At 50.5% G+C, this 25,384-nt stretch overlaps 2 protein-coding genes across 5 annotated transcripts in view; both read left to right on the plus strand.

The window, feature by feature from the left end:
* The first annotated feature begins 327 nt into the window (after positions 1-327).
* On the plus strand, positions 328-6,281 carry TMEM80 (transmembrane protein 80). 2 transcript variants are annotated; one of them, XM_068194511.1, is made up of 5 exons: positions 328-473; positions 2,757-2,773; positions 3,971-4,064; positions 4,166-4,258; positions 5,177-6,281. In XM_068194511.1, the coding sequence occupies exons 1-5, from the start codon at positions 455-457 to the stop codon at positions 5,380-5,382; spliced, it is 429 nt and encodes a 142-aa protein (XP_068050612.1). In that variant the 5' UTR covers positions 328-454; the 3' UTR covers positions 5,383-6,281. The 2 variants fall into 2 exon arrangements, with proteins under 2 accessions (XP_068050612.1, XP_068050611.1); XM_068194510.1 differs by lacking the exon at positions 328-473 and adding an exon at positions 1,747-2,148.
* A 3,425-nt stretch (positions 6,282-9,706) lies between these two features.
* EPS8L2 (EPS8 signaling adaptor L2) overlaps positions 9,707-25,384 on the plus strand; it is a 47,391-nt gene continuing 31,713 nt past the window's right edge. For 2 of the 3 annotated variants that reach the window (XM_068194469.1, XM_068194471.1), the window contains exon 1: positions 9,707-10,661. The gene's annotated coding sequence lies outside the window, so the exon portion shown is untranslated. Of the gene's footprint in view, positions 10,662-19,727; positions 19,832-25,384 lie in introns of all 3 variants that reach the window. The other variant, XM_068194470.1, reaches the window with a different exon arrangement.

The raw sequence follows: 25,384 nt of genomic DNA on the forward strand, positions 1-25,384 counted from the left end.
GAAGCGGCCCGAGCCGCTCGGGCCTCTTGCGAGGGCGGCCGGCGCGCGCGCTCCCTGCCGGCTGGCCGGTGGGGCGCGGCCGAGCCCGCGCGGCGCGGCCCGAAGCGGTACCTGACGGATCGGGTGAGACCCGAGCCCGCCCGAACGCGGCCGAGTCCCCGAGCAGTGCGGCCCGTCGAGGCGAAGAGTGCCGAGCGCGCTCGAGCCGTGTCCGATCTCAGCCGAAGGCGGTAGCGAGGAGCGCCGATGTGTGCCGAGTGCTCTCCGATCGCACCCGAGCTCCGCTCGCCGGCCCGAACGGAGACGCCCGAACGGGCAGCGCCCGAATCCGCCCGAAAGCCACCGAACCGGGCCGAGCGCTCCGATCGCGCCCGAAGGCGGGTGGGCGGGGCGAGTGGCCGCGCGCGGGCTGCCGGGACGGCGGAGGACCGGAGGGCGGGGCGGGGGCGTCAAGATGGCGGTGCCGAGCCGAGGTGAGCGGTGTCGCGACAGCAGCGCTACAGCGACGCGACGGCCCTTTCCCCCTTTCCGGGGCACCGGGGGGGCTGTGTCCCACCGTGCTAGAGGTGGCTCTCGCGGGGGAACACGACTAGAGCGAGGCGAGGCGGGGCCGAGGTGGAGCCCAGCCCCGTTGGCATATCGCGACAATCCCGACACGCTGCGGAGATCCCGGTGGCGCCGTGGGCAGGGGCTTGGCGCATGTGCGGGCTGAGGAGCACCTTGACCCCGGGAAAGATGCTTTCCTGAGGCCGAGAGACGCCTCGTGAAAATCCAGATCTTTGCTTCAGTTTAGGAACTGCTGGGATTCAGAGGGGGAAAATTTCGTCCTTAGTGTGGTCAAAATCACTAAGTTCCAAGTCGTGCACAAAGGTCAAAGTTTTCTTCCAAAACTGTAAAATTCTGCCCTGGGTAGGCAGAAGAAGTTGGCTGAGAAATTTTTTGCCGAATTCGAAGAGAAAAAAATTCCTAATCCCAAACCTATGCATTGAGGTGCTCTGGGCGATGTTAAGCACATCTGCTGCCTTTTATGTTTATGTTTTATATTAAAAATTAAACAATTTTGTTTGAAAATGGGCCATGTTCCACCTCAAATCCCCATTCCCAGTGTCACTCACTCTAAAATCAGCACCAGCCTGGGTAGATAACCGAGATTTTGTTGGGTAAAGCACTGAAATTAGTTATTCAGGTGGTTTAATGTTCTCTCTTGACTCAGGTGTGCCCTGGGGTTTCAGGGCTTATCCCTGTGAAATGTCGCGCTCGCTCTGAGGGAGGCAGCACATCCTCAGGAACTGTGGCTGCCATCCCGGCCTGGAACAGCTGCAGGAGGCTCACTGCCCTCTCCTAGGAAAGGATTAAGGAAAGGGCTCAAATATAAACTTGGGGAACTGCCCTGAGGGAATTCACTGGGAATTCCTGGTGGGAATTCCATGACTGACTATCATACAATTCCGCATCAATGCTGTAGCTGCAGTTTTGGATATTGAATGAACATGGAATCATGGAATCCTGGAATGGGTTGGGTGGGAAGGGACCTCGAAGCTCATCCAGTCCCACCCCCTGCCATGGGCAGGGACACCTTCCACTAGCCCAGGCTGCTCCAAGCCCCAGCCAACCTGGCCTTGGACGTGTCCAGGGACGGGGCAGCCGCAGCTTCCCTGGGCACCCTGTGCCTGGGCCTGAATGCCCTCACAGGGAGGAATTTCTTCTCAGTATCAAAGAAATTCCCCCTTGTCCTGTCACTCCTAAGTGACAGGATGAGTGAGGGAAGCCCCCAGTCCCTGTAAAAGAGAGCTGAGAGGAGAGGATCAGGTCCAGGAGACATTTCAGATCATGGACACGTGAATCACCTAAAATCACGTGCCTGTTCCCATGTGTTCCCAAACTGGACACTTTCATTAGCTGCCTGGAGTTAGGGAGAATTAATTTGGGTCTAAATGCATAAAACTCTGAGGTGAAGAGGACATTGAGCTCAGGAATCCAGGGATGAGGATGGCAGTGTGACAATGACGAGCTGTCCCTGAGGAGACAGATGAAATGGCCTTTCACAGGTTTTACTCTCCCTGGAACAGAAATCCCAACTGTGCAATTCCACATGTGTCTGAGAGAGGCCAAGAATGCTAATGAGCAACTTAAGAGGTGCTTTAGTAGGTCAGTGCCATCATGTTACATGAGAATTTTATGTGATTTTTGCAGAAAATAATAAGGAAAAAGGTGAAATGTGTTGCTTGGATCATTGGAAATACTTGGTTTGATTTCTGTGGGCCGTCAGAAGACACTGAGGTTGGATGTGGAATGACTTTGAAGGGAACTGGTTTGGAGGGATGACGTTTGAAGGGATGGTATTTAGAGGAACCCGGGAGCCCGGTGTTCTCCACAAACTTTCTCACAATTTACAAGCAAATGGATCCCATGTTCACCTTCTTCCTGCATAGTTAGAGGGGATGAAGTGTCATCTGCTAGGAAAGGACAGGATGAACAAGTTCTGGATAATGCCTGTGCACTCCTTCAGGCTTTGAAAGAGCCTAAAGTTCCGCACTGAAACTGGCTTTTCCCAGTAGGGATTTTCCCCAAATTATTTGAGGCTTCATCTAGTTGAAAAGGTTCTTTTTGGAACCTGAAGTCCACGATCTGGACAACAACAAATGTTCCTGGGAGATGAAAAAAGAGATTCCTCCCAGAATTTAGATACCATTGTTAGAATGTTTCTGGATTTAGACATATTTTCTTCTCTTTATTTTCTCTTTCTCCATGGAAAGGAAGAACATCAGAGATTGTATCCTTTCTGTACCACTGCTCCCTCCATGCAAGAATCCTGGAGAAGACTGTCTCAAGTGGATTCCTGCCTTCTGTCCAGTATCTCTGCACAGTGCTGGTTCTGTGCTCCTGAATTTTGCATCAGTGTCATCCACAGGAAGCACAACTGGGACCACCTTGCTTCCAATGGAAGATGTTTGGTGCAGGTTTAGCTGGGATTTGCCCCGATGGGCTCCTGCAGAAACCTCTTTAGCCCCCCTGCAGTCAAGACTTTACCCATTTTCTTAGGAAAGGAGGTTAAAAATTGGATTTATGGACTGGTGGACACTCCCTGCATCACAGCTCACAGACAGCTGACACATCTGACAAGGGGTAGTAAAAGCAGCCCTCAGTAGTAACTTCCTCCTCTCTTATGGTAAGTTACCCCACCTTTACTCCTGCCAAGATCCAAGTAACCTCCTCGGAGGAGACACCCTTGGCTCTGGAGATTTCCATGATTAGAACCTATCTAGTAATTTTTTGCTCCACCTTCCTTCAACTGGAAAAACCCCAAAACCTGGTTCTGTGTTAATAAAATGAGCTGCTCTGGGAACTGGAATCCATCCACGGCGCGTGGGTGGGTTTAGAAGCGGGATGGGCAGTTTCTGTAAAAGCTGCCTGGGATGAAATCCCTGCTTGGAGATATTTGTAGGATTTGAAAAAGGCTGGGGGAGAGGGGAGTGAATTAAGGCTGTTTCTTAGGAATTTGCATCTCAAAGCTGAGCTCAGACAGGTGTGGAGCAAAGCGTTTCCATGCTGTGGGCAGGAGCAAGGTCTGGCTGCTGCACAGAGCCACCTCTTCTCCAAACACAAGTTTGATGGAGTTTGCCATCTCTCTGTCAACTTCCTTAAGGCTGACTAAGAAGTGTAGAAGTAGTTTGAGGCAATGTACACATGCATACCCCCCACTTCCTCAGGCTAATGGATGCCCCACTAGAGTCCGAATAAAATTCCTTAAAAAGGGAACTAAAGCCAAGCCTGAAACAGCAGGCTTTTATCCCAGGCCCTGGTGTTTGCAGCCTCAAGTTCCTTCCTGAACCCTCCCCACAGCCAGGCATAGCTGGGCCATTCAGTATAGAGAGGGAGGGCAGTATATTTTGGGGTTACTGGGAAATGGTGATTTTATGGAATAGATCCCACCTCATTGCTATGAGAAATCCTTAACAACAGTTCTCAGCTGTCATCGCTTCCCTTACAGATCCTGCTTTATGTAAATGGCATTTATTACATCTTCTACTTCTTGGCAACTCTTGCAATGATTATTTACAAAAGTAAGTTGCAGGTATTGTCCCCAGAGCAGGCTGTGCTGATGCTCAGCTGGGTTTTGTCCTGCTGTGTCTTCCTGCTTTATTTACTCTGGTTTATTCTCTAGGTCAAGTTTTCAGTTACCCAGATGATTTTTTGGCTCCCGATCTTGCCGTGCTTTTCCTTATGGCCATTCTGGAAGTGCCTCGATTGTACTTGGGTAGGTCATGTTATCAGTGCAACTGGAATGTAATCTTTAAACATGAATCATTTGGAAATGGAGTCTGTCAGTTGAGCAGGTATTTGGAGACCCCTACACCTTTCCTTTCACTCCTGAGGACACTGCAAGCATCAACACCTTCCTTTCACTAAGATAGAAGAGTGGGAAGGGCCTCCTGACCTTGTCCAGAGCTTGCTAAAATTTCAAGTCCAATTTTTAAAAAACCCAAATCACTATTAAAATCTGCTCAATATTCCCAAGACATTTATGTGGGGTGGGGCCCTTCAGTCAGTCTGAGTGGCTTTAGGGTTGGATTTATTCTGCTGCCTTAAAGCTCTCTGTGTATTTGCTTGGAGCCTGATCCATGAATAAAGAAGTGGGTTTCAACTCTAATGTAGTTAAACACCAAAATCTACTGAGCTGGGCTTGGAAATAAGCTGCAAGGAACAGAAAAGGTGCCAGTCATCTGAAACAGGAATAGATTAGCAGGGAACAAGACTTGAAAATGAAGGTTGGACTCCAGGAGTGCACCGAGGTCACTCGGTGTTGAGTGTGGGGCTGCGGGGCTCAGGAAGAGTTTGATGGTTCAAGCCGAGTGCTCAGAAGGATGCAGCTTGAGAAGTGAGTTTTTGTGGTAAGAAGATGTGCCCTGGCTGTGATTATCAACTGATGAACTTATTTAGATTAACTTTGTTTAGTTTTCCTGATTTGAAATGGATTGTCTATTGCTGTTGGGCTTGTTGTTTGATTGCTGGCAGAGCTTTGATTCAGGCTGGTATTGCAATGTATTTTGAGCTTTTTTAGAACTCAGTAAGAGCAAAGTCAGAACCAGGGCCTTTTTTGAGCAGGAATATTCTCGAGTTACAGCTTGAGCTGTTGTCAGAATAAATTGGACTTTTGGTTTCTGTTTCCTTGCAGGTTTCAAGGGTAACCTGACAGAAGCAGAGGCGCCACTGGGGCTGAGCCTGGGGCTCACGGTGGGCAGCGTGGTGCTGTGTGTGTACCTGCTGCTGTGGCAGACCTACGTGCTGTGGGCAGATGTGCTCCTCAACGCCGTGCTGCTCTCGGCCTACGGGCTCGAGTCGGGGCTCAAGGTCACGGCCATCGCTGCCTTTGTCAGCTGAGCCCGGGCCCTTCCCACGCGCCTGCCACACATTCCTTCTCTGAAAGAGTGGGGCTTCATTTCCACTGCTGAATTCCTTTGTACATAAAAACCCTGTAAAGCTTCTCTCTGTTTAAATGAGAAGTTTTGGGGACATAGGTGTCCTGCCCAGGAACTGGGTGATGCTGTCCACCATTGGCTTATTTATGGGCAAAGGCAAGGGATGAATCGCAGAACACTCAGGCATTCACCAGGGGTCAGTACTAAATATCCATTCCCAGCACAGGATAGGAGCCAGTGCTGCTGGCATGGTGGGAGTTTTCATGGCACAGGAGCAACATGCAGCCCAAGTGACACAGAAATGAATCAGGCCAGGGCTCATTTGTGCCTTGCCACGCACACGTCCGTGTTTGAGGGCACAGCTGCTCTGCTGCTCTCATTTGTGTTTCCAGACCTCAGTGGTAATTTCCCTGACTTTAGTAGGGCAGAACCTGATGTATCCCAGCGAGGGAGAGTGGAACTGGGTTTTGTGCATACCTGGAGAGCCAAGCCACAAGGTTTGGCAGCCAGTTCTTACTACGTGAGGGGATGTTTGGTTAGACAGGATGACTTTAAAATGAACAAAACCATTCACCATTCATTCTCCCTTCTGCCCTGTTTAAAAGTACAACAGAATGTTGGTAGTTTTCTTTCTATTCGGTGTTAAATGTGCTTATTTCTACTATTTTGTAAAAATTACTATATTCAAGTCTATCTCAACTTCTAACTGGTGCAAATGCAGAGTTTTTTACTGTCTCAAAAATATGTGTTAATGGAAAGCTTTGGGAGTTCCTGGGTTTTTGAAGAACCCGATTTTCTATTCAGAATTTCCTATTTTTGTATTTATTTATTCATTTAAATAAATAATGGTTTAGATCTAAAGAGTGTTTGAAATGCAGAGCTTCTTGTTCAGATCTTAGGCTCCAACTAAGTCATCCAAAGGAAGACTTGGGCAAGCCTGGATGTGTGTGGAAGCATCTTCTGATCCTGATCCTGCTGCTGTCTGTAGCCCCTTCTCCTGCCCTGGGAAGGTCTGAGGTAATTTGCAATCACCAGGGGCTGAAAATTGTAGGGTGCAGGCCTGGGGCACCTCAGCCACACTGGTCTTTGCTTTCTGGTGAGGGTAGAAAGGGACAAAATACACAGAAGTTCTGTGGAAGGGCCCAGTTTCATCCCTCAGTCATTCAGTGGTTGGACTTGATCATCACAGAGGGCTTTTCCAAACTTAAGGATTCCAGTACCTAAAGGGGGCTTACAAGAAAGAGAGGGACCTTTCACAAGGGCATGTAGTGACAGGACGAGGGGGATTGGTGTCAAGCCAAAAGAGGATTGGTTTGGATGAGATATTAACAAGAAATTTGTGACTCAGAGGGTGCTGAGGCCCTGGCACAGGTTGCCCAGAGAAGCTGTGGCTGCCTCTGGATCCCTGGCAGTGTCCAAGGCCAGGTTGAATGGGACTTGCAGCAACGTGGTCTAGTGGAAGGTGTCCCTGCCCTTGGCAGGGGGGATGGAAGGAGATGAGTTTTTAAGTCCTGTCCAACCCCAATCCTTCTACTCTCAGGCCAAGTAACATCAAGTTCTGTGCACATTACACCACCTGACAGTCACAGTCAGTACTCACTGGCACAAATCCCCTTGGACAGGTCCTGCTAAGCCAGGGCACAGCTGTAGGTTCATCCTTGCTGCTCCCACAGAAACATCACAGCAGCAGAACTGGGGCTAAGGAGCACCCAGGAAATGGAACGACCAAATTTTTCTGTGCTTAATCTGCCTGAATGGAGCCCCCACCTATTTGTCCTCTCAGAATTGATTGGCATGATGGAATGTGCCATCACATGCTTGTTCCAAGGAGTGACCAACATACCGAGCTGTCCCTGCCCCATTAACGATCAAAGCACACAAGCAAAACTCTTCCTGGATGGGCACAAAAAAAAGCACAAACTTTTCCTGGTGTTTGCACCTGCCTTACACGAAGGTCTGCCTACAGAACAACTGACAGGTTCTAAAAGGAATAGTGCAAAGCGGAATTTTTACCTGAATGCAGGTGATAACAGCACACAGGATCACACAGGGTAATGTTGAGTCACAGCTCCTGTGCTTCACCTTCTTGGGTGATCACCACAAACAAAATAAACACAAAATATAAATTAGAAAACATGGTGAACCCTTTGTTCCCTCCCCATCACCCAGGTGAAAAACAAGGATCAGCAGAGAGTGCCAGTACTTGGTGATAGTGAGGCATGGGGTAAATACACACATAGGATAACAAACATGAAGTTTTTGGCTCATTTCAGGGCAGGGCCTGATGGCTGCAACTGCTCAGAGCCCTGGCTGGCTGTCAGTGCCTGCCGGGGTGAGCTGGCACCAACCTGGACTTGCATACTCACAAGGACAGGACAGCTCTGGTTTCAGTTTTCCAATTCCACATAAAATTGTCTAAGGACTCTTTCGTGGGGTATTGCTGCTGCTGACAGCCCTGTGCTCCATGATGAAGGATGAAGCCTGGAAGCTTCAGACAACTCCTTCATCCCAAATATTTCCAGGCTTTCAATAGGAATTATCGTGTTGGTGTCCCTGATTCCATGGTGGCATCTCTCGATGCTGAGCTGGTACAAAGACCCAAAGAGAATCAGCTTCAGAGAGCTTCCCTAACCAGGAGCTCCTTTCCAAACCGTTCCCACTGCTTGGAGAAGCAGGGCACACATAGCGAAGCCATTGACGACATTTGCCAGACATACAATCGCTGGAGCTTTTAATTACGAGGCCCAGCCCTTCTGAAACAGGACAAGCAAGTTGGATGCAAACAGCATTAAAAATTTAGAGGAACACATATTTTGAGGAGCTGGGTTTGGGTGGTGTTTACTCGACAAGTCTTTGTTCTCATGCCATCATAAGGGTGTCTGCCGCCAACCTGATTTAAAAGGTTGATCCCAAGAGGCAAGTCAGCCTCCTGGGATTTCCAAATTGCAGATACTGGGAGATAGGGTGTTATGGGTCCATGACTTTATGATGTCCCTCTGGAGTGGCCTGGCGCTCCAGTGAAGGAGGGAGGCCGAGGACATGCACTCAGTTGATTCCACACCTGGGAGCCACGCCAGGAACCATACCACAGGGTGATTCCCTCCTGCCAAACCATTCCATGATTCTCCAGTTGCCTCTGGCCCACCCCTACCGGCACCAGCTGTGAGGTGGGACAGCTGGGAAGGTGTAATAAGCTCCGCTGTGGTTTTCTTCCCTGCCCAGAGGAAAAGTTGCTGCCTCTGCAGAGCAGTTAAGAGATTTGCTGTGGGGCACAGCAGCTCACAGTAGCCCTGTCCTCATTGTGAATGTGGAGCTGGATAGGAAGCAGTGCCTTAAAACGCCATCCTGTCAACTCCCTGTTTGCACCCTAGGAAAATCAGCCCAGCCCAGCAGTCCTCCTGAAACACCCCAGTGATATATTTCAGGGAGTAGGGATCTCCTGCACAAAACCTTCTGGCTGCTGAGGCTCACAAGGCTCCAGCACAGCAGACATTCCCACTGCATTTCTCTTGTGTTGGCCTGATATCCCTTCTGCCTGGTACGGCAGGCATTCTCTAAATGCTGCTTTCCCTAGGGCTGGCCGTGTTTTCACTGCATATTCCCTGGGCTCCTGGCGAGGAGGATGACGAGGCACGGCACTGGGTGGGAGTGTCACACCGAGTATCGGTTCGTGTTCTCCCGCAGCAGGAGAGCTCGTGGTCCTGTCAAACCCGAGATGCCGAAATCCCGACTGTCAGGCAGGGAGCTGCTCTCCCCCTGCCCGCCCGGCTCACCCGGCCGCATTCCTCCCACAGGAACTCAGCGGGGCGGCTCCTCTGTGCGGCGCCTGGAGCCGGGCCAGGCCCTGCGCGGGGCATAAGCCCCTCGAAGAAACCCACAGCAGTGGGGAGCTCAGCAAATGTCAAGCTAAGGAGTTTGGGCTTCTCCCAGACCGCTGTCCTGAGGGGGAAGCTTTTCCTTGTTTCTTTCCCTAGTGTCACAGTTACAGCTGTTTTCTCCCAGGGCCAGCGACACGGGGTCTCACTTCACGTGTACATGGCAGGGGTTCAACACACAGCGTGGGCATGGTGGGGAAGCCTGCAGACACGTGCACTTCCATAAAAGCACTCTCAAAAGCCTCAGTTTTAGGAGAAGAATGGCTAACCAGAATGATCCCACCCTGCCATGGACACATCAGTATGACCCAGCTGATATCTTCCCTGCCAAGCACGCCTTCCCCTATCCCAGGTTGTTACAAGCCCTGTCTAACCTGGCTTTGAACAATTCCAGGGATGGGGCAGCCACAGCTTCTCTGTGCCAGAGCCTCAGCATCCCCACAGGGAAGAATTTGTTCCCAATATCTCATCTAATCCTACTGTCTTTCATGGAAGAGCTGGGGCAAAACGAGGGGCTTTATGGCCACATAACCCCAAGGAGCACAGTGCCACAGAGGGGGTACCCCAAAGGGCACTCTGCTCTGCACCCCTGATTGCTCTGGGGAATGTGAGAGAAAGGAGGCTTTGCCTTTTCCCTCCATCTCCCAGCGCCTTTCCTTGCCGCAGACGTCGGGACAGACAGCAGGCAGGGGCGATGCTGGAGGAAAACAAGCCGCGAGCCAGCGCTGAGGAGAGCCCTGGGCTGCACAAAAGGTGCCTTGTTCCCCCCATGAGGCGGTCGGGCAGCACGTCCCCTCCCTCACCGGCGATGGAAAACTGAGCTCCAAGCACTCCTTCACCTCCCCTCGCCACCTTCAACCTTCCCATTGGGTACAAAATGTTCTCGGGAGCAAGAAACCCGAAGTTTAACACGTCCCTCCTGTGCTCTTGGTCGCCTTGCCTGGGGAGTGGGCGAAGGCTGCAGCAGCCCCCGGCGCTCCCGGGGCCACCGGCTCCTGGTTATACAGTAACCTGTTGCTCCGGGTCCCAGCTCCACCTCTCGCTGCCTCCACATCCCTCCCCTCCTCTCTCCTCTGCCAAGGAACCTCTGTCACCTGCTCTCAGACACCCGGGGCGAGCGGCACCGGGAGGAAAGGGCAGCAGGGAGCCACGGCACAGGGACTCCCAGGCCGGGGTGCCGGGTGGGCTCTGCCTCCCACCCTCCTTCAGCGTTCGGGGCATCGGGCTCACAGCCTGTGCAGGTAGGACACGCAGCTTGACTGCTGGAGAATGGCAGCAGGATTTAACTAGGAAGGCACGGAAAACTGGGAGAGAACTCACGGGAGCTGAGCGAACTGCGGGAGACGAGAGCGGCTTCTCAGCACCGGTGAGTCTCTCTTTGCAAATCCTAAAACTTCATCCCCCTCCCCAGCTTTTATCCGCTTCAAAAGTCTCTCTGATTCTGCTGTGGAGAGAGAATGGCTGGAGAGGGGTTGTGGCTGGGAGAACTATCAGTGTAGTTTTCTGGGGTTGTGGCTGGGAGAACTATCAGTGTAGTTTTCTGTTGTTTTAGTTAAGAAATACGAAAAAACGTACTTTTCCCAGCATTGTGTTTTCTGAGTTTTTTTCCCGTCCTGGTGATTGCCCACCGGGTGAGATCCAGTAGGTGGCACTTTCTTGGCAGCAGAATGTCTATCTGGCACAGAACGAGGCATTTTTTTCTGTTCCTAATGAAGTCTAGAGACGTAGTTTTGAGCAGCTGTTTGTTTGCAAACCTCAGGGTTTCCTCTTTTGGGGAAATGCGTTGAATTTCAGGCCGTTCCCCGCCGGGCCCCTCAAAGAGTTGCTGATCTTGGTGGGCAAGCTCTCCCTACCCCTCATCCCGGCAGGATTCGCCACCCGATTTCAGCACGGAGGGAAGCTCTGTTCCCTCCCGTGATGGCTCTGCCTCCTGATGAGATTTCATCTACATTAACAAGTCACAACATTCCCGTCCCCTTTCTCTTATTTTCCTGGAAAATGCCGGTGCAAACTCCACTGAGGACAAGGCTCAGGGACAAATGATGTGACTGACATTATTTTCAAATACTGGAAATAACTGTGACACAGCACAGTAGTAAAATCCGGTGATTGCCATGCTATAATTAGGGCAACGGGGAGTTAACGCTTGTGTTGCTGGGCTGCTCCAAAAGCAGGGATCAGATCCATCAGTAGTTGCTCATCCAGGAGTGCCAGAACTTGGCTGGCATGTGCCCCAAAAAAGGACTTTTTCTGAGTAAAGAAGTGACAGACAGAGGCTCAGCCCCCAGCTGATACAGCAGGGACCCACGCACGGTTTTGCTCACAGATGCCACAGGCAATAGCGCATTCCTAGCTCCGTTTTGCTCTGTGAGTTTTCAGTTGATTAAGAAGGAAAATTAGTCCTTCACAGACAGAAAGGGCAGGCAGCAGTACTGAACCAAGGAGCCCTTTAAAACGGGACTGGGAAGAGGGACTTGAGATCCACTGTGGGAGGGTGTCTGTGAGAGGCAAAGGTCGTTGGTTGGCCATGTTTAAAACCAAGGCTTGAACTGGTGTTTGGGACAACACGACAGCTCAGATCCACTGTGGTCAGGCCTGCATTGTTCCTGCTGCTGGTTTCCGCAGCTGAAGCCTTGGGAAGGAGCGCGTGTTCTTCCAACTATATCTCTCTAGGTGGTCTAGAGCAGGATCTACTCCGCTGTACTCAGCAGGGCAGGGTGGGTTTATCATACAATCATAGAGCTTAGAGGAACAGGGGATGTTTTTGGGCACCCGAGGAAAAGTCCGGCACCAGCATTGTTGAGCTGGCTGTTGGTGAAGTCCCGGGAAGGGAGCAGCTGCAAGTGACGCTGGAGAACGGCTGTGACGTGCGCACACTGCTCGCATGGGGCCGTGGAGCAGTTTGCCAAGACAAGATTTGAGTCCTTGGCTTTCTGCTCCTCTGCCATCACGCCCGATGTCAGGGTGGGCACAGGCACCATGAGAGAGGAGGGCTGCCGGAATCCTGCTCAGCACCAGGAGGAAATGTCTTCTGAACCACAGGATAGGTATCGCAGGGGCAGACAAAATGTACCTCCAGTGCCCACTTCTGCTGACTGCAAACCACTCACCATCAGTCAGAGTGGCAAAGCCTATCCCTGAGCCTGAAATAGCCCTGCAGATCATTGCTTCTGGGTCTCCATCTGCCCAACTCCCATGGATGGTGTGTTGGGTCAAGGGCAGGACTAGATGATCTCAAAGGTCTCTTCCAACCGTGATGATTCTCTGAAGGACACTGCAGAACAGATGCTGTCTGTGGTGATGTCACAGCAGCCACCATTTTGTCAGGCTGTGACAAATTGTCATGGCTGCCTGCCTGGATTCATCCAAGGGCATGAAGAGATAGGGAAGGGTTGCTCAGGAGGAGCTCTGGCCTGCTTGCTCTGCTCTGGTCACTCAACCAGGCTGTAAATCCTGAGAGGAGACCCTGCTGGGGCATGGTTGCAGGGCCAAACCTGCCAGAGGTTTGTTGGCATCTGCCCCTGGATGAGATGGCTTGGAATGTGCTAGAAAACAAAATGCTTTTCATAGGGTCACGGAATCATTCTGGAAAAGAAAGATTCAGAAGAGAGACACTAATGCACTGTAGGACTCGGGAGGTTTCAGTCCTTGTGGCAAAAAGAAAGGAGTGAAACAGGGAGAACAAATGCGTTGGCTTGTGTGGGCTTGAGAAACATCCATATGAAATAAGTCCTGAGTGCGTGGGGGACTCTTGGAGTATTATTCCCAGAGGGCTGGATCCGGGGGTGCTGCTTTGGAGCACTTGCTGTCATACTCTTGGCTTTCTCCCTTCCATGCCTTGGTCCCTCTGAAGTGCTGGGCCAGGGCAGGTTTTTGGTTTTGAAGAAGACTCGGTGTTTTAGTCCTTGAATGGGGCTGATCAGGGCTCATGACTCCTTTCCACAAGTGCAGTCAGCAGCACTGCCCTTCCCTCCAGGGTGGACAGGAATGCACGGCCTTTAGCCTGTGAGTTTGGTGTCATTGGCAATAAAACAATCACCCTTGGAAAATACTCGAGCCTAGCCTAGTGAACCCCAAGCAGAAGTGCCAAGTAAAGTCCAGAGACTTGCTGGAGCGACAGGGATGGCCTCCCGCACTCTGCTAGAGCTTCAGCAGCAGCTCAGTGTCTGCCTAGAATGGCAGCTCCCATGGAGTGCCAACAGCACTTGGCTCTGCCAGCACGGCCTCCTGAACAACATGTTTGGCCAAGGCACAGCAGTTGCCCAGAAAAATACCCATCTGCCTGCCCAGGAGGTATTCATGTTTCCCACTCCAAGGGAGGAGAAGAGTGATACCTCCAGAAACCCTCCCTGGTCATCTGACTGCTTTGTAGGAGAGTCCTTGCACTGTCAGAAATGGTGCCAGGTACTGTACAACACCTGAGAGATGCAGGAAATGAGATCCAAGGAGGCCCAGGAGGCCTGAGAGCACAGTTTGGCTCTGGATCTCCACCTGCCCACAAGACCATAGTTAGGAACGCAGCACAGCAGAAAGATTTTCATGGAGTGCAGAGGCTGTGAGCAGCATCTCTGTCTGCTTGCAGTTGGTTTGAAAGGTCAGGCTCAGGGAAAAATATGCTGTTACCCATCCCTAAAATATTTAAGTGTTAAGAGAGAAAGGAAGGGGATCCAGGGAGAGCTGCTCCCACATAGACATGGCCATCTCTGCACATAGGTGAGGGTTTGTCTTTTCCCAAGGCAGCGAGAGTTTTCCTTTTTCCTGGGCTGGTGACAGTACTGCCTCCAAAATTGAAATGCACTATGCCAGGGGGGTAACCAAAAAAGTCCTGTCATTTTACTTCCTGGTAATCCAGATAAATTAGGAAGAATTGCAATTAAGAAGGGAGGGAAGGGTGTGTAGCTGAGCTGGACCGGTTTGAAGATACTTCCCATTCACCTGAACTGCAATTCCCCAGGAGAGCCCAGCCCTGATTCCCATTCCCCAAGTGCTCCCAAGGACGTTACTGCAACGTGCTCACTGCCACTGAGGATCTGCCGAGAAGCAGAACAAAAGCTTTCAACCCCCTTGAAGAAGTGGGGAGTCACAGGCTCTGCCTGCTCAGCAGCCCTGGGACAGGGACTGAAGTGCCCAGACAAGCTGCTGTGGCCCTGATTTGGTTGGAAGCACCAAGTGAGGCCTGGAGGTGCCTGATCCTGCAGGCACAGTGGGATCTGGGGACCCTCACAAGGCAAGAGGCTGGTGGCAGAGGCTGGGCTGCTCCAGCCTGTCTGGCACAGAGCTAGACCCTGCCTGGGATGCTCTGTGCCCTTACATACATCCCTGCCTTCAGAGGAGGGTCCAAATCAACCCTTCTCATCAGCATCTCCCACAAAGGTTCTCCTTGTCCTGCTGAGATGGGCAAACACATCTCACACGTGAGAAATCGTCATCTTCAGTGCCAGGGGCACATTCCCCCGTCTAGTCCACACTTGGGGTTTCACCTGTCAAGGCATTAGCCCACCTGTTCACCTTTCCTTTCCCACTCCCTGGACAGAGCCACAGCTTCTAGCAGCAATTTCAGCTGTAATGGAGGAGCTGAGCACCCTCAGGGCGACAGGACAGGGTTTTGCAACAGCCTTGGCTGTCGTGATGGGCAGGTGTGGCACAAATGAGCCCTCACGGCTCATGGGCCTCCAACCTAGCCTTGCCCCAGGTGAAGGCAGAACTTTCCATGGCTGGTGGAACAGGAACACTCCACATTTGTGGGCTGAGGTCTTTCAGCACTGCCTTGGAATGGGACAGAAAATTCTTTCATATTTTTGGTTTCTGGTTGGGGCACTGACCCCCAAAAGCTTTCATAATTTGAATTTAAGTTTAGTCCTTCCTGCTTCCTTTTTTCTTTTCTCCCTTCCTCTGTCTTATCAGTCTCAACTTGTCCAGATCTATATCCTACAAAGGTAAAGTGCAGCCCATCCAAATGGCAATAAACCAAAGTTCAGGCACCACAGCTGATTCAGAAAGTGAAGTAGTGCTGCTGGTGGGATGGCTATTGGGATCAGGCTGAGTCAACACCACCCTCCACCAGACTGTTTACACTTAACTTCTCTGTCACTCAAGATGGACAGAAGTGGAAACCATCTGGGAGCTGAGAATCTATGGCTTACAAGTGTTGGCTGCTGGAACTAGAGCTGACGGGAGCTCCAGATTCCCTCGCCAGCAAATACAAGGTGAATCCCAAACCTGACCCACCTCACTGCTGTGGACTTGCCAGCAGCTTGTCCTAGTCTGTCACTCATTCCTCATTGCCACCATCAGGACTCTCTTGGGTCAATCCTTGTCCCACCACTGCTGCCAGCCAGAATTGTGACTTGTGGACACAAACTCTTCCAAGTCCTCAAAACTCCTCTGTGCCCTTTTCACAAGGGCATGGAGTGACAGGACAAGGTGGAATGGCCTTAAGCTGAAGGAGGGTGGCTTTACATTAAATTTTGGGGAAAATTTTTTCCCTGTGAGTGTGCTGAGGCCCTGGCACAGGTTGGCCAGAGAAGATGTGGCTGCCCCATCCTTAGAAGTGCTCAAGGTCAGGCTGGACAGGTCTTGGAGCAATCTGGCCTAGTGGAAGGGAGGGACAGGGCATGGTCCACTTCCCATAAAGGGAACTTTTTTCCAACCCAAACCACTCATTTTATGACATCATGGTAAGTCAGGTTTGAGGCTTTCAGTGGTGACTCTATAGAGACAAAGCAGTGACTTCACTGTCAGTGCTGAGATAAACACAGAGGTGTCCATTTGCCTGAGCCTGAGACAATCCTTTTATCAGTAAATTCACTTCATAAAAACACCAGGGAGAGGAGAAGAGAGAAAGATAATTGCACCCACGATATTCCATAATAAATCATAGGCTGGAGCCTACTCTCATTCCTGACACTGCTGGCTCTTAATTATAGCTGTGTTCAGCTGAGGAGACAGAGGAGGAGAGCTGGGCTCTCTGCAGAAGGGAGCACTAATTAAAACCTCTTTTCTCTGGGATGATATTAATGTGTTCCTCTGGGGCAGAAGCAAATGGCCTTGTCTGTGGCCATTCCCGCGGGTTAACCTGTAACTCCGACTTTCACACAGCCAGGCAGTTTGTCCTGTTTTTGGTATCTGGTGCTCTCTGCATGGCTTCTGGGCTGAGATATGGGACTTTCAAAAGTTCTTGAAAAAGGAAGAGGAATAACATGTACCCAGGCAGCCTGTGCAGGTGTGGAGGTAAGGTTAGGTAGTAGGGGTGGCTCCTCAGTCCAGGTGCAGACCACAAAAGGGTTTTGCACACTATCCCCTGATACATGACACAGGCAGGATTTCTGAGAAGGAGAGGATACCCCAGACTGCACCCAAACAAATTCTCTGATTGGAGTTATGTGGACTTTAACAGGTGTGATCCACTTCCCCATGAGAGAAGAGTCCATGTCCTCAAGGCTGGTAGGAGAAGGAGTCTTGTACCACCAGATACCTGCACACCAGCATCTCTGCCTGATCTCCTGATGGGTTTGAGACCTGGTCACTCAGGCAGGCACATTCCTGATTAATTTATTTTTCCAGCTCAGGAGAACAGAAACCCTGCCAAACTGTGGGAGGGGAGTGGCACATCTGAGCCATGGAAATGACACTTTGACCCATGGAAGTCAAAGGGCTGATTCTGTGATTCTATCTATTTATTCTATGTTTCAATGATTCCCAAAGAGAATAACTTAAGAATCTCCAGCTGCCCCTGAAGAGTTTCCATAGCAGGGAACCCAACGGGTGAAGGAAGGCTGTAGTTCAGCATCCAGGTACATGCTCACTCCAACCTGGCATTCAAGCCAGAGTCAAAATACAAGGAAAATATTGGGTTGGGTTTTTCCCCCTTGGTGGTTTGTTTGTTTGTTTTTTTTTTTTTTTCAACAGAAAGTGTAGGGCAGGAGTGTAAAAGTAGCATGAAAGGCTCTCAGGGATAACTTCAAGACTGTCAGGTTTGCTGTGAGTTGCTACTCTTTGGAAAATAAGTTAATAAAGTTTCAGTAGCTTAAAAAAAGCCAGAAAAGCTGTGTCTCTGTCAGAGAAGCTGCTGCAAGGAGCGAGGCAGCAGCAGGTTCAACAGGATAAACTGAGAGCAAATGTACCAGCTCATTGCTGGTCTCTGCCAGAACGAGCAGGTAACACCCAAGGTGTGGTTGGGCCATTGGCTGCCCGAGCAATCTCTTGACAAGGAAGCACCTTTTGCTGCTGCTGCATCTCCTCTTAGCTTAAAACCAAATCAGGAACAGCCCCTGTATCTGTGACTTCAGCCCTGAAACTTCCAGTGCTCTTCAGCTTGGGAGAGGGACACTGAGATGCTGCTCTCCTTGAGGTCTGTGATACAGCCTGTGGCATGGAGACAGGCAATGAGGGACCAGCTGCTTCCTGCTGACAGAGCTGGGGGGCATCCCATGAAACCAGCAGCTGTGAGTGCAGCAGGAACAAAATGAGGCAGCTGAGAACACTGTGCAGAGCCAAGCACGGAGCATCCTGCCACAGGCCATTCAGGATATCCAAAGTTTACACAGCTTGGCCAAACGCAGTTGGAGAAATTCAGGCATGGAAAAGGGTATCAGGAGCTCTTCACTCCCACTGCTGGAAGCTGGGAAATGCAGAGAGGCTTCTTGTCCTCCCGTCCTGTTCCTGGCTTTTCCTCCAAGTATCCATGAGTGCTGCAGCCATGTGTGTCCCCAGCCTGCCACCAAGCAGAACTGAGGGCAGGTGATGGGACAGGTGATGGACCACCCTACATTCAGGCAGCTGTTCCTGGCTCCTCTGGGCCAAGGGGAGGATGGAAGGGAGGAGGGGAGCTCTGGCCTCAGTGACTGCTCAGTGGAAGGAAACGTTGTACAGGTTTAGTCACAGCCCAGGAAGGGAGGCCTGAAACCAGCCAAGCAGCCAAAGCCCTGCCACAGCCACATGCAAACTAGACCAGACAGGTCCCAGAACATCTGCTCCACACCTGGCACGAGCCTGGAGACACTCCTGCTTCCTGATCCCTTTTCCCTGCCTGCCAACAGCTGGTGAGCAAACAGTTGGAGGTGAGAAGGATCATGTGAAGCAGGAGAAGGTTATGGGGGAGATCTGGGCTGCCACCATCCTCAGCAGTTCCTGGTATTTTCCCAGAGCTGTTTCTGATTTGCCCTTGCCAGGTGCTGTGGCTGGCAGGATGCTGCTCACAGAGGCCGTGCTCTGCTCCAGTGCCACGTGGGTGATGGACACACAGGTCCTCTTGGAATCCTGTCCCAACACTCAAGCTAAAGGAGCACTTGGACAGCTCATGACATCCCTGAGCATCCATGAGCTCAGCTGTAGGCCCCCAGGGCAGGATTCAGGAAGACCTGGCTGGGGAGCACCAGGAATGGCCCTTTGTCCTTCTCAAACCACAGGTATTCCTGTGCTCTCAGGGCCGCCTGCCCCTCCCTTCAGAACAACATTCCCAGAATATACCAGGTTCTCCAGTGTGCATGTTTAGGTACAACTCTGCTTCTGCCAGTCTTTCTCTGCTCCAGAGGGGATGCATAAACCTGTGGCTCATTTAAGGATCAGACCCCAGTGACAGGCCAGCCAGGAGAGTTCAGTGGTTTTAAACCCAGGTCATGGTAAGCACCATCTGGCTCCCCTTTGGCTGCAGGAGCATCCACGTGGCCTGTGTTGGCCCCACTGTGTGCCAACTGCCCTGATCCTTCCACACACGCCTTGTCCACCTGGCATAAAAGGGATTTCGTGCTCCTTTCACCCTCTCCTCTGAGGATTACTGGGTTATCCAGGACAGAAGGCACCTCAGGAGATCTCCAGTCCAACCTCAAGCACGGTCAGCTCTGAAATCAGAACAGGCTGTACAGTTCACTCCTGCTGTTCTAGAAAATCTCCAAGAAGGAGACGGCACAACCTCCCTGGGCAAACCTGCTCCACAGTGCTGCGGTTCCCAGAGCAGAAACCCTGTCCTTCATGTTCCCCACACAGCTTTAGCCTTTGGAACTGGAAATGTCCACGCCAAAGACCCTGTGGGCACACAGGAGTGGCCAGGGAAGCCTTTCCTCTTTAAGGCGCTGCAGGAAACTTTTCTCCCCCCTTCCCAGCCCTGGAATCAGTCTGGTTCCCCCTAGCCCAGCTCAGACTCCCATCCCAGCCTCTGCATGGACCAATTGTGCTTTTTCCTCCTCGCCCTTGCAAGAGATTTTTTTTTTTTTTGTGGCAAGATTGTTAAAACATTTCTGCACCGCAAGATTAGAAACTGCCATTTGAATTATTTTGATAAACCCAGCCTCATACATCCTTCTATTCTATACAAAACAAAGGGCAAAGGGAATGGGGTTTATTTTGGTTTTGGAATGATCTCTCCTGGAACTGTTTTGGTTACTGGGTAGCTGGATGTTCAGGCTGAAAAACCCTTCTGTGGTCTCATCCACAGCTTCACTGGAAGCCCAAACATAGGAAATCAACCCAGTGATTTCCTGTGACTGTACATCTTGTCTTCTGACCCCAGAAACAGAGCGGGGCATCCTTCAGCTGGTTGTGAGTTTTTTGAAGCAGAACATGTTTTGTACTATACATGAATATTATGGTTCCTATAGGGACTCTGTGAAAATCCAAAAATCTAAGCATTTTGCACATAAAACAAATCAATGATGGACAGCAAAAGTCCCTTTGCAGGAACTCCCATTTCTGCCTTTCACAAGTGAATGGAAAGGGATAAATCACCATTTTTCCATTTAAAATTTTATCTACCATGATAATATATATGAAAATACCAGCTACAGAAGGAAGAAGCTACATTAGACTACTACTAAAAAAGCTCAAGTGATGTGTTCAGACCAAAATGTGACCTGAGCCCCACCACATCTCCAGGAGCCGCCAGTGAGCTGGTTAAACTGGCTGTTTTCCTGCAGTGACACTCAGAGCCGATTTTCCATGTGCCAAGTTTTAGCTCAAATGAATTGTTACAAATAGCCAAAAATACCCGGACAGGATATGAGTAGGAAGCACAAAATAGGATGGGAAGAGATAGCAATGAATGTTGTCATCATTAGCTTAAAAAGGCTGGAAAAGCCTTAAATATCAAATTGGATTTTTAAGAGATGAATCTCCTCCCTTAATTCTTCTGCCTCACCCTTCCAGCAAAAAGCCCAGGATGAGTTTTACAGCAGGAAATTAAAATTACTGATGCTTCCCAAGCCCCAAGCCCCTATTGCTATGGGCAAAGATTTGGAACAGGAGCAGAGTGGAATAGCTCCTCCCTGGTATAGGCAGAGGGAGATGGGCTGCAGCCCTCTCCCTTTCTCTGGGGAAAGATGGGATACTGTGACCTTCCTATGCAGGCAGAAAAGAATTTTTACTTCAGATTGACCAATTACTTCGTGCAGATTTACCAATCCTCATCTAATCCCAGAGACTTTGAGCTGACAGTGGCTCAAAGTGGCTCTCAGCATAAAAACAGCTTTTCTCTGATAGAGAAAAAGCTCTTGGCACACCAACTGCCCTGCTACATGCCTGAATTTCTGCCAGGGAAGTGAATCAGCATTTCAGGGAGTGACGAAAAATGCCCTTCCTTTAGGAGGAGGTGGTGGAAAGGTCCCTTGGATCTCAGCAGCTCTGTCTTGCTCATGAACCAGTCAGCACAGAGGAGTGCACTGACAAACAAGACTCCCTCTTGCCCCTCCTGAGGGGATGAGGAACCAGCCACACCCCCCAGCTTTGCTTGGTGCTTTTCAGCCCAGTTTGGGCTGGCAGTAGCTAGGCAAAGATGGTCAGGTGTAGTATGCTCTGCCTGGGGCTAAAGGTTGGGAATTACTGTGGAAAATGAATCTGCTTGCCAAGTGCTTCTATTAGGCTTTACAGCTGTCCTGTTAGGGGTAAGGAGGCATGAATGCTGAGGCTGGCTCTAGGGATTGCACAGGATTGATGTGAGGAGGGCACCGTGTACTTACACATTACAGCAACCGTCTAATGGAAAATTAAGACAAAGATTAGCTCAAACAGCAAGGCCAACCTGGCCCATACCTGTACACCCACACCTAGTGATAAATGATTGATCCCCACCAGACAAACCAGGACCACCCAGGGGATATCAGCATAGTCCCTGTTGGACAAGGCACCTTTGAAGCTTCTGGAAGGAGCAGTCTTATTGTGGGTGCTCTGCATAAACAGAACACCATCTTCCAGCATGGATGTGACAGTCCTGAGCTTTGTTCCTGGAAATCCCACCATGACAAACACCACCCTGCTGTGCTTCTCTCCATGACAGCTGTGGCATTACTGCAGGAAGCAGTAGGGACACAACAGGAACCCTCATCCCAGCTTTAGCCCATCCTCACAGAGTCTGGGAGGGTTTGGGTTGGAAGGGATCTTAAAGCCCATCCAGCCCCTGCCACAGGCAGGGACACCTTCCCTTAGACCAGGTTGCTCCAAGCCCTGTCCAACCTGGCCTTGGACACTTCCAGGGATGGGCAGTCTGCAACCCCCTCCGGTGCCAGCCTTTCACTGAGTCTCCCAGCTGTTCCACAGATGCCTTCGAGCTTGGAAAAGCCATCAGAGAAATATTTCAGCTCTGCAGGAGGTGCACATGAGGAACAGCTCTGAGAGCTGATGCCTGCAGCCAGGAACATGAGCACACAGCCAGTTTCAGGATTTTGATGTTTTGCCTGAACACAGAGGCAATGAATGCCCTCCTCCAGGCTGGGCTCGGCCGTTATCCGTCCTGTTCTGGAATATGACACGCACTGGCAGAGTCCCTCCCTATTTTTACTGGCCTGATCTCTGAGTCCTGATTTTTAGACAGAGCAAAGAAAAAGCTGCCCTTTCATCAAAAGTGTGAAATCCTTCCCACTAGCCATGATGTCTAAAAATCACAGCTTTAAACCCTTTGCTGCTGGTGAACCAGTGCCCAGAGTACAGCACCAGTCTGGGAAAAGGGGATAATTTTTGAGGGTTATGAGATAACAAGGATGCAGAGCAGAGAAACCTTCAGCAAACTTTTTGGATCCCAGGCATGCTACACCCACAGGTCCTGGCAGCACTGGAGCCATCCAGCCTTTTCCTTGCATCCTGCCTAGACAGTCCCACGGCCAGCTCCAACCTCCCACAGCTCCTTGGCTCCCACCTCCCAGGAGTTGGGTGGTGCTAGGGACAGGATTAGCTCACAGAAGGTGTGGACACAAAACAAAAACAGGACTGAGGGGAAAAAGCTACAGAATTCCACACAAAACTCCTCTCTTCCCAGGAAGCCGAGGGAACGCGTCGTGCTAGCTTTTCTTCCTGGCCAGTACAAGTGACTCACATGACACTTTCTCCCAGTCAGGTAGTTTTGAACTGGGGTCTTTTAATTTAAACAATTTAGTGAGGTTTTATGTAAGGAATGCTCATTCATCTCCCTCCATCTTTCCAAAAGCATCCATTAATATTTAATGCACTGTTTCTGGGCAGCCCAAGCATGGCTAATGCTCACCTTGGAACCCCTGGCAAGACACACAGCAAGCCCAAACCTGCTCCCTGTTTTCCTTCCACCCAGCTCCTGCAGAAGTCAGGAATAGAGAGGAAAGGTGTAATTCCAGGAGCTGTGACTCAGCACTGGGACTCTGCAAACTAGTCTTTCTGAGGGATAGTGGAGCCACCTTCCAGTTTTTTCCCAAGATCTTGAAAACTGTCGCTATTTGTGCATTTTTCCTGGGTATTTATAGAGCAGGGCGCTGTCCAGACTTGCTTTTGGTTGAAGTTCTGGGAGGAAGGTTTTACTTTCTGGCAGAAATATAAAAGCTCCTCATTTTTGGTTCAGATCTTTCCTTTCCCACTCCAGCCTGTGGGCACCAAGGGCCTCCAGTGCCACTGGACTCCAGTCTGGGACCTAAATTAATGTTTGCAGATCACCATGGACACATTTTCTCTGTAGGTAGTTCATTAATCTCCCATCAGGAATATGTAAATATTGGCACTTTTGCTCTGTAGTGCCAGTTTGTGTTTCTGAGCTCCCAAGGCCCCATTTCAGCCCCTTGGAGACCAACAGGAAATCCAGATGGGATTCAAAGGGGGGTCAGGGTTCTCCAAAGCTGGCACGGGGGTGGCTGTAGGTTTGAGATGCCTCAGTCCAAATGAGCAGCTGCCATTTCTACCATGGAGGCTGAGGAACACTTGGTTCCTCTCTGCCCAGACCTGTTGGGCTGGGTTATATTTATCCAGGTTCTTGTCCTCTAGAGAATTTTCACAATGTGAACAATTTGATGTGCAGAGCAGGGAGTGTATCCTTCAGACACCTGGCAGGTTGTACCTGGGGACTGCATCTGCTGGAATGTGACACATGCCACACACACCCTGGAGCTCCACACACGCCTCCCTCTTCCATAGGCTTATGTCTTTCCAAAGGGATCCATGATCCTGAGTGGCTCTGTCACTGTAAAGGTAACTTGAAAGGGTGGAAGAAGGAAAAAACCAGAGGACTTGCCACTTTCCCAAACTTGGGGTGCTGTAAAGGCATCTCAAACAACACAGATAACAGTGGGGACTCCTGCAGCCACCAGGGTCTCCAGGTGGTGTCATCTGGATGTGTTCCCCTTTCCAAAGCAGGAATCACCACCATTAAAACAGAGTGGGGATGTTCTGACTTGGTCCTGCTGAACAACCAAGTCCCGATTTTGCAAAAACAGGGTTCGGAAATTTTGAATGGGACAAGATCCTGGCTTGCTTCTCCAAGGAGAAACAACAACCTGTTCCTCTGTTTGGCTGTCAGCCTCTCTGCTCTGGATTTGCATTTCCTGATCCTTTCTGACTAACCCAAAGATTTTTTTTTTTTTTAATGAGTGCATATTACTGGCAGAGACCCTGAGTTTCTCCTGGTGAAGCCTGAAGCCATCCTTACAGGCAGGTTCAGAAAAGCAACTAAAAGCAGGAGAAGGGTGGTTCCAGGAGGCTGGACCAGCAGACCAGAGACCCATGTAAAGTTCTCAAGTCAACCACAGGCTCCTGGGGTCCCTCTCAAAACCACCTTGAGAGATCTAAACCAGTTTGTGTGAATTTAGGACTCTTGGTGTCTCATGAGGAGCCCTGAGCAAACATATGCCAGTGCCTCACTAATGCCCAAAAGCTGTTTAGTTAGTGGATTGATGTGGGATTGTGGTCTTCCCTGCCTGCCGGCTCCTTCCATACCATCAGAGATGGTAGGATGGATTGTGGGAACTGGTGGGATACTCCCAGGGGCTGGGGGAACCGTCTGGAGCAGGAGCAGTGCAGGATGCACACACCACGGTGCCTGTGCTCCCTTTGCTCTCCTGTGAGTCCAAGCAGCCCAAGCTTTACAGCACAGCCCATCAAACAGCTTTCTCCAGGATGACATTCCTGTAGGAAAACATCCAGCAGCCCTAACAGACAGCTTTTGTGGGCCTGGGAAGTCTAAGAGATAACATCGTGTGATGGCCAGCTCTTGTTTCTTCCTGAAGCTTTATGTTACTCCCAAGGCTGCTGCCAATCCAGCATTTCTGCCTGGCCCATCCCCCTGGCACGGGATACACAGACAGCAGGGTTACATTGGACCCTTCATCCCAGGCAGGATCCCAGGGAGCATTTCCATCCCAGGAATCTCACCAGTGCACCTCTTGGTGCAGAGACTCACTTCAGCATGGCTGATGGGGAATTTAGAAGTCCTGTTGCCCCGGGCAGATTTTGGTGGGATGACTGATGGAAACACAGACGAGGTTTGTTAGAACTGGGTTAGAACATGCTTGGAAAAACTTGCTATTACTCCTAGGTCACTTAGCTTAAGGGTTTTGGGGGTTTTGCCATGTTCTTCTACTGTTTCAGCAAAAACGGTTCTGTTTTGACCAGCATAAATCCTTGCTGCTACAATCACATCCTAGTATTCTCTGGTACCAACAAACCCAGTCTCAGTTGTAAAGGTCTTAGACCCATGAAGAGAAAAACCCACATACACCAGATGCTGCTGTTATTAACAGTGATGATAATAATAGTAAAAGCCCTAAAAACCCCACTTGTATTTCACATTTACACATTGTCCAATCTTTACCCAGAATCCAGAATTTTTCATGTTCTTTCCATGCCCTATAAGAAGTCTGACCACAGCAG

Source organism: Anomalospiza imberbis, chromosome 6 (assembly GCF_031753505.1).
Source record: "Anomalospiza imberbis isolate Cuckoo-Finch-1a 21T00152 chromosome 6, ASM3175350v1, whole genome shotgun sequence".
NCBI lineage: Eukaryota > Metazoa > Chordata > Aves > Passeriformes > Viduidae > Anomalospiza > Anomalospiza imberbis.

Excerpts from the sequence above, each read along its gene's own strand:
- TMEM80 (XM_068194510.1), top strand. The coding sequence starts at position 2,115 with ATGCTAATGAGCAACTTAAGAGGTGCTTTAGTAG. Across the intron at positions 4,065-4,165 it reads TGCAATGATTATTTACAAAA|GTCAAGTTTTCAGTTACCCA; the intron begins GTAAGTTGCAGG and ends TTTATTCTCTAG. Across the intron at positions 4,259-5,176 it reads AGTGCCTCGATTGTACTTGG|GTTTCAAGGGTAACCTGACA; the intron begins GTAGGTCATGTT and ends GTTTCCTTGCAG.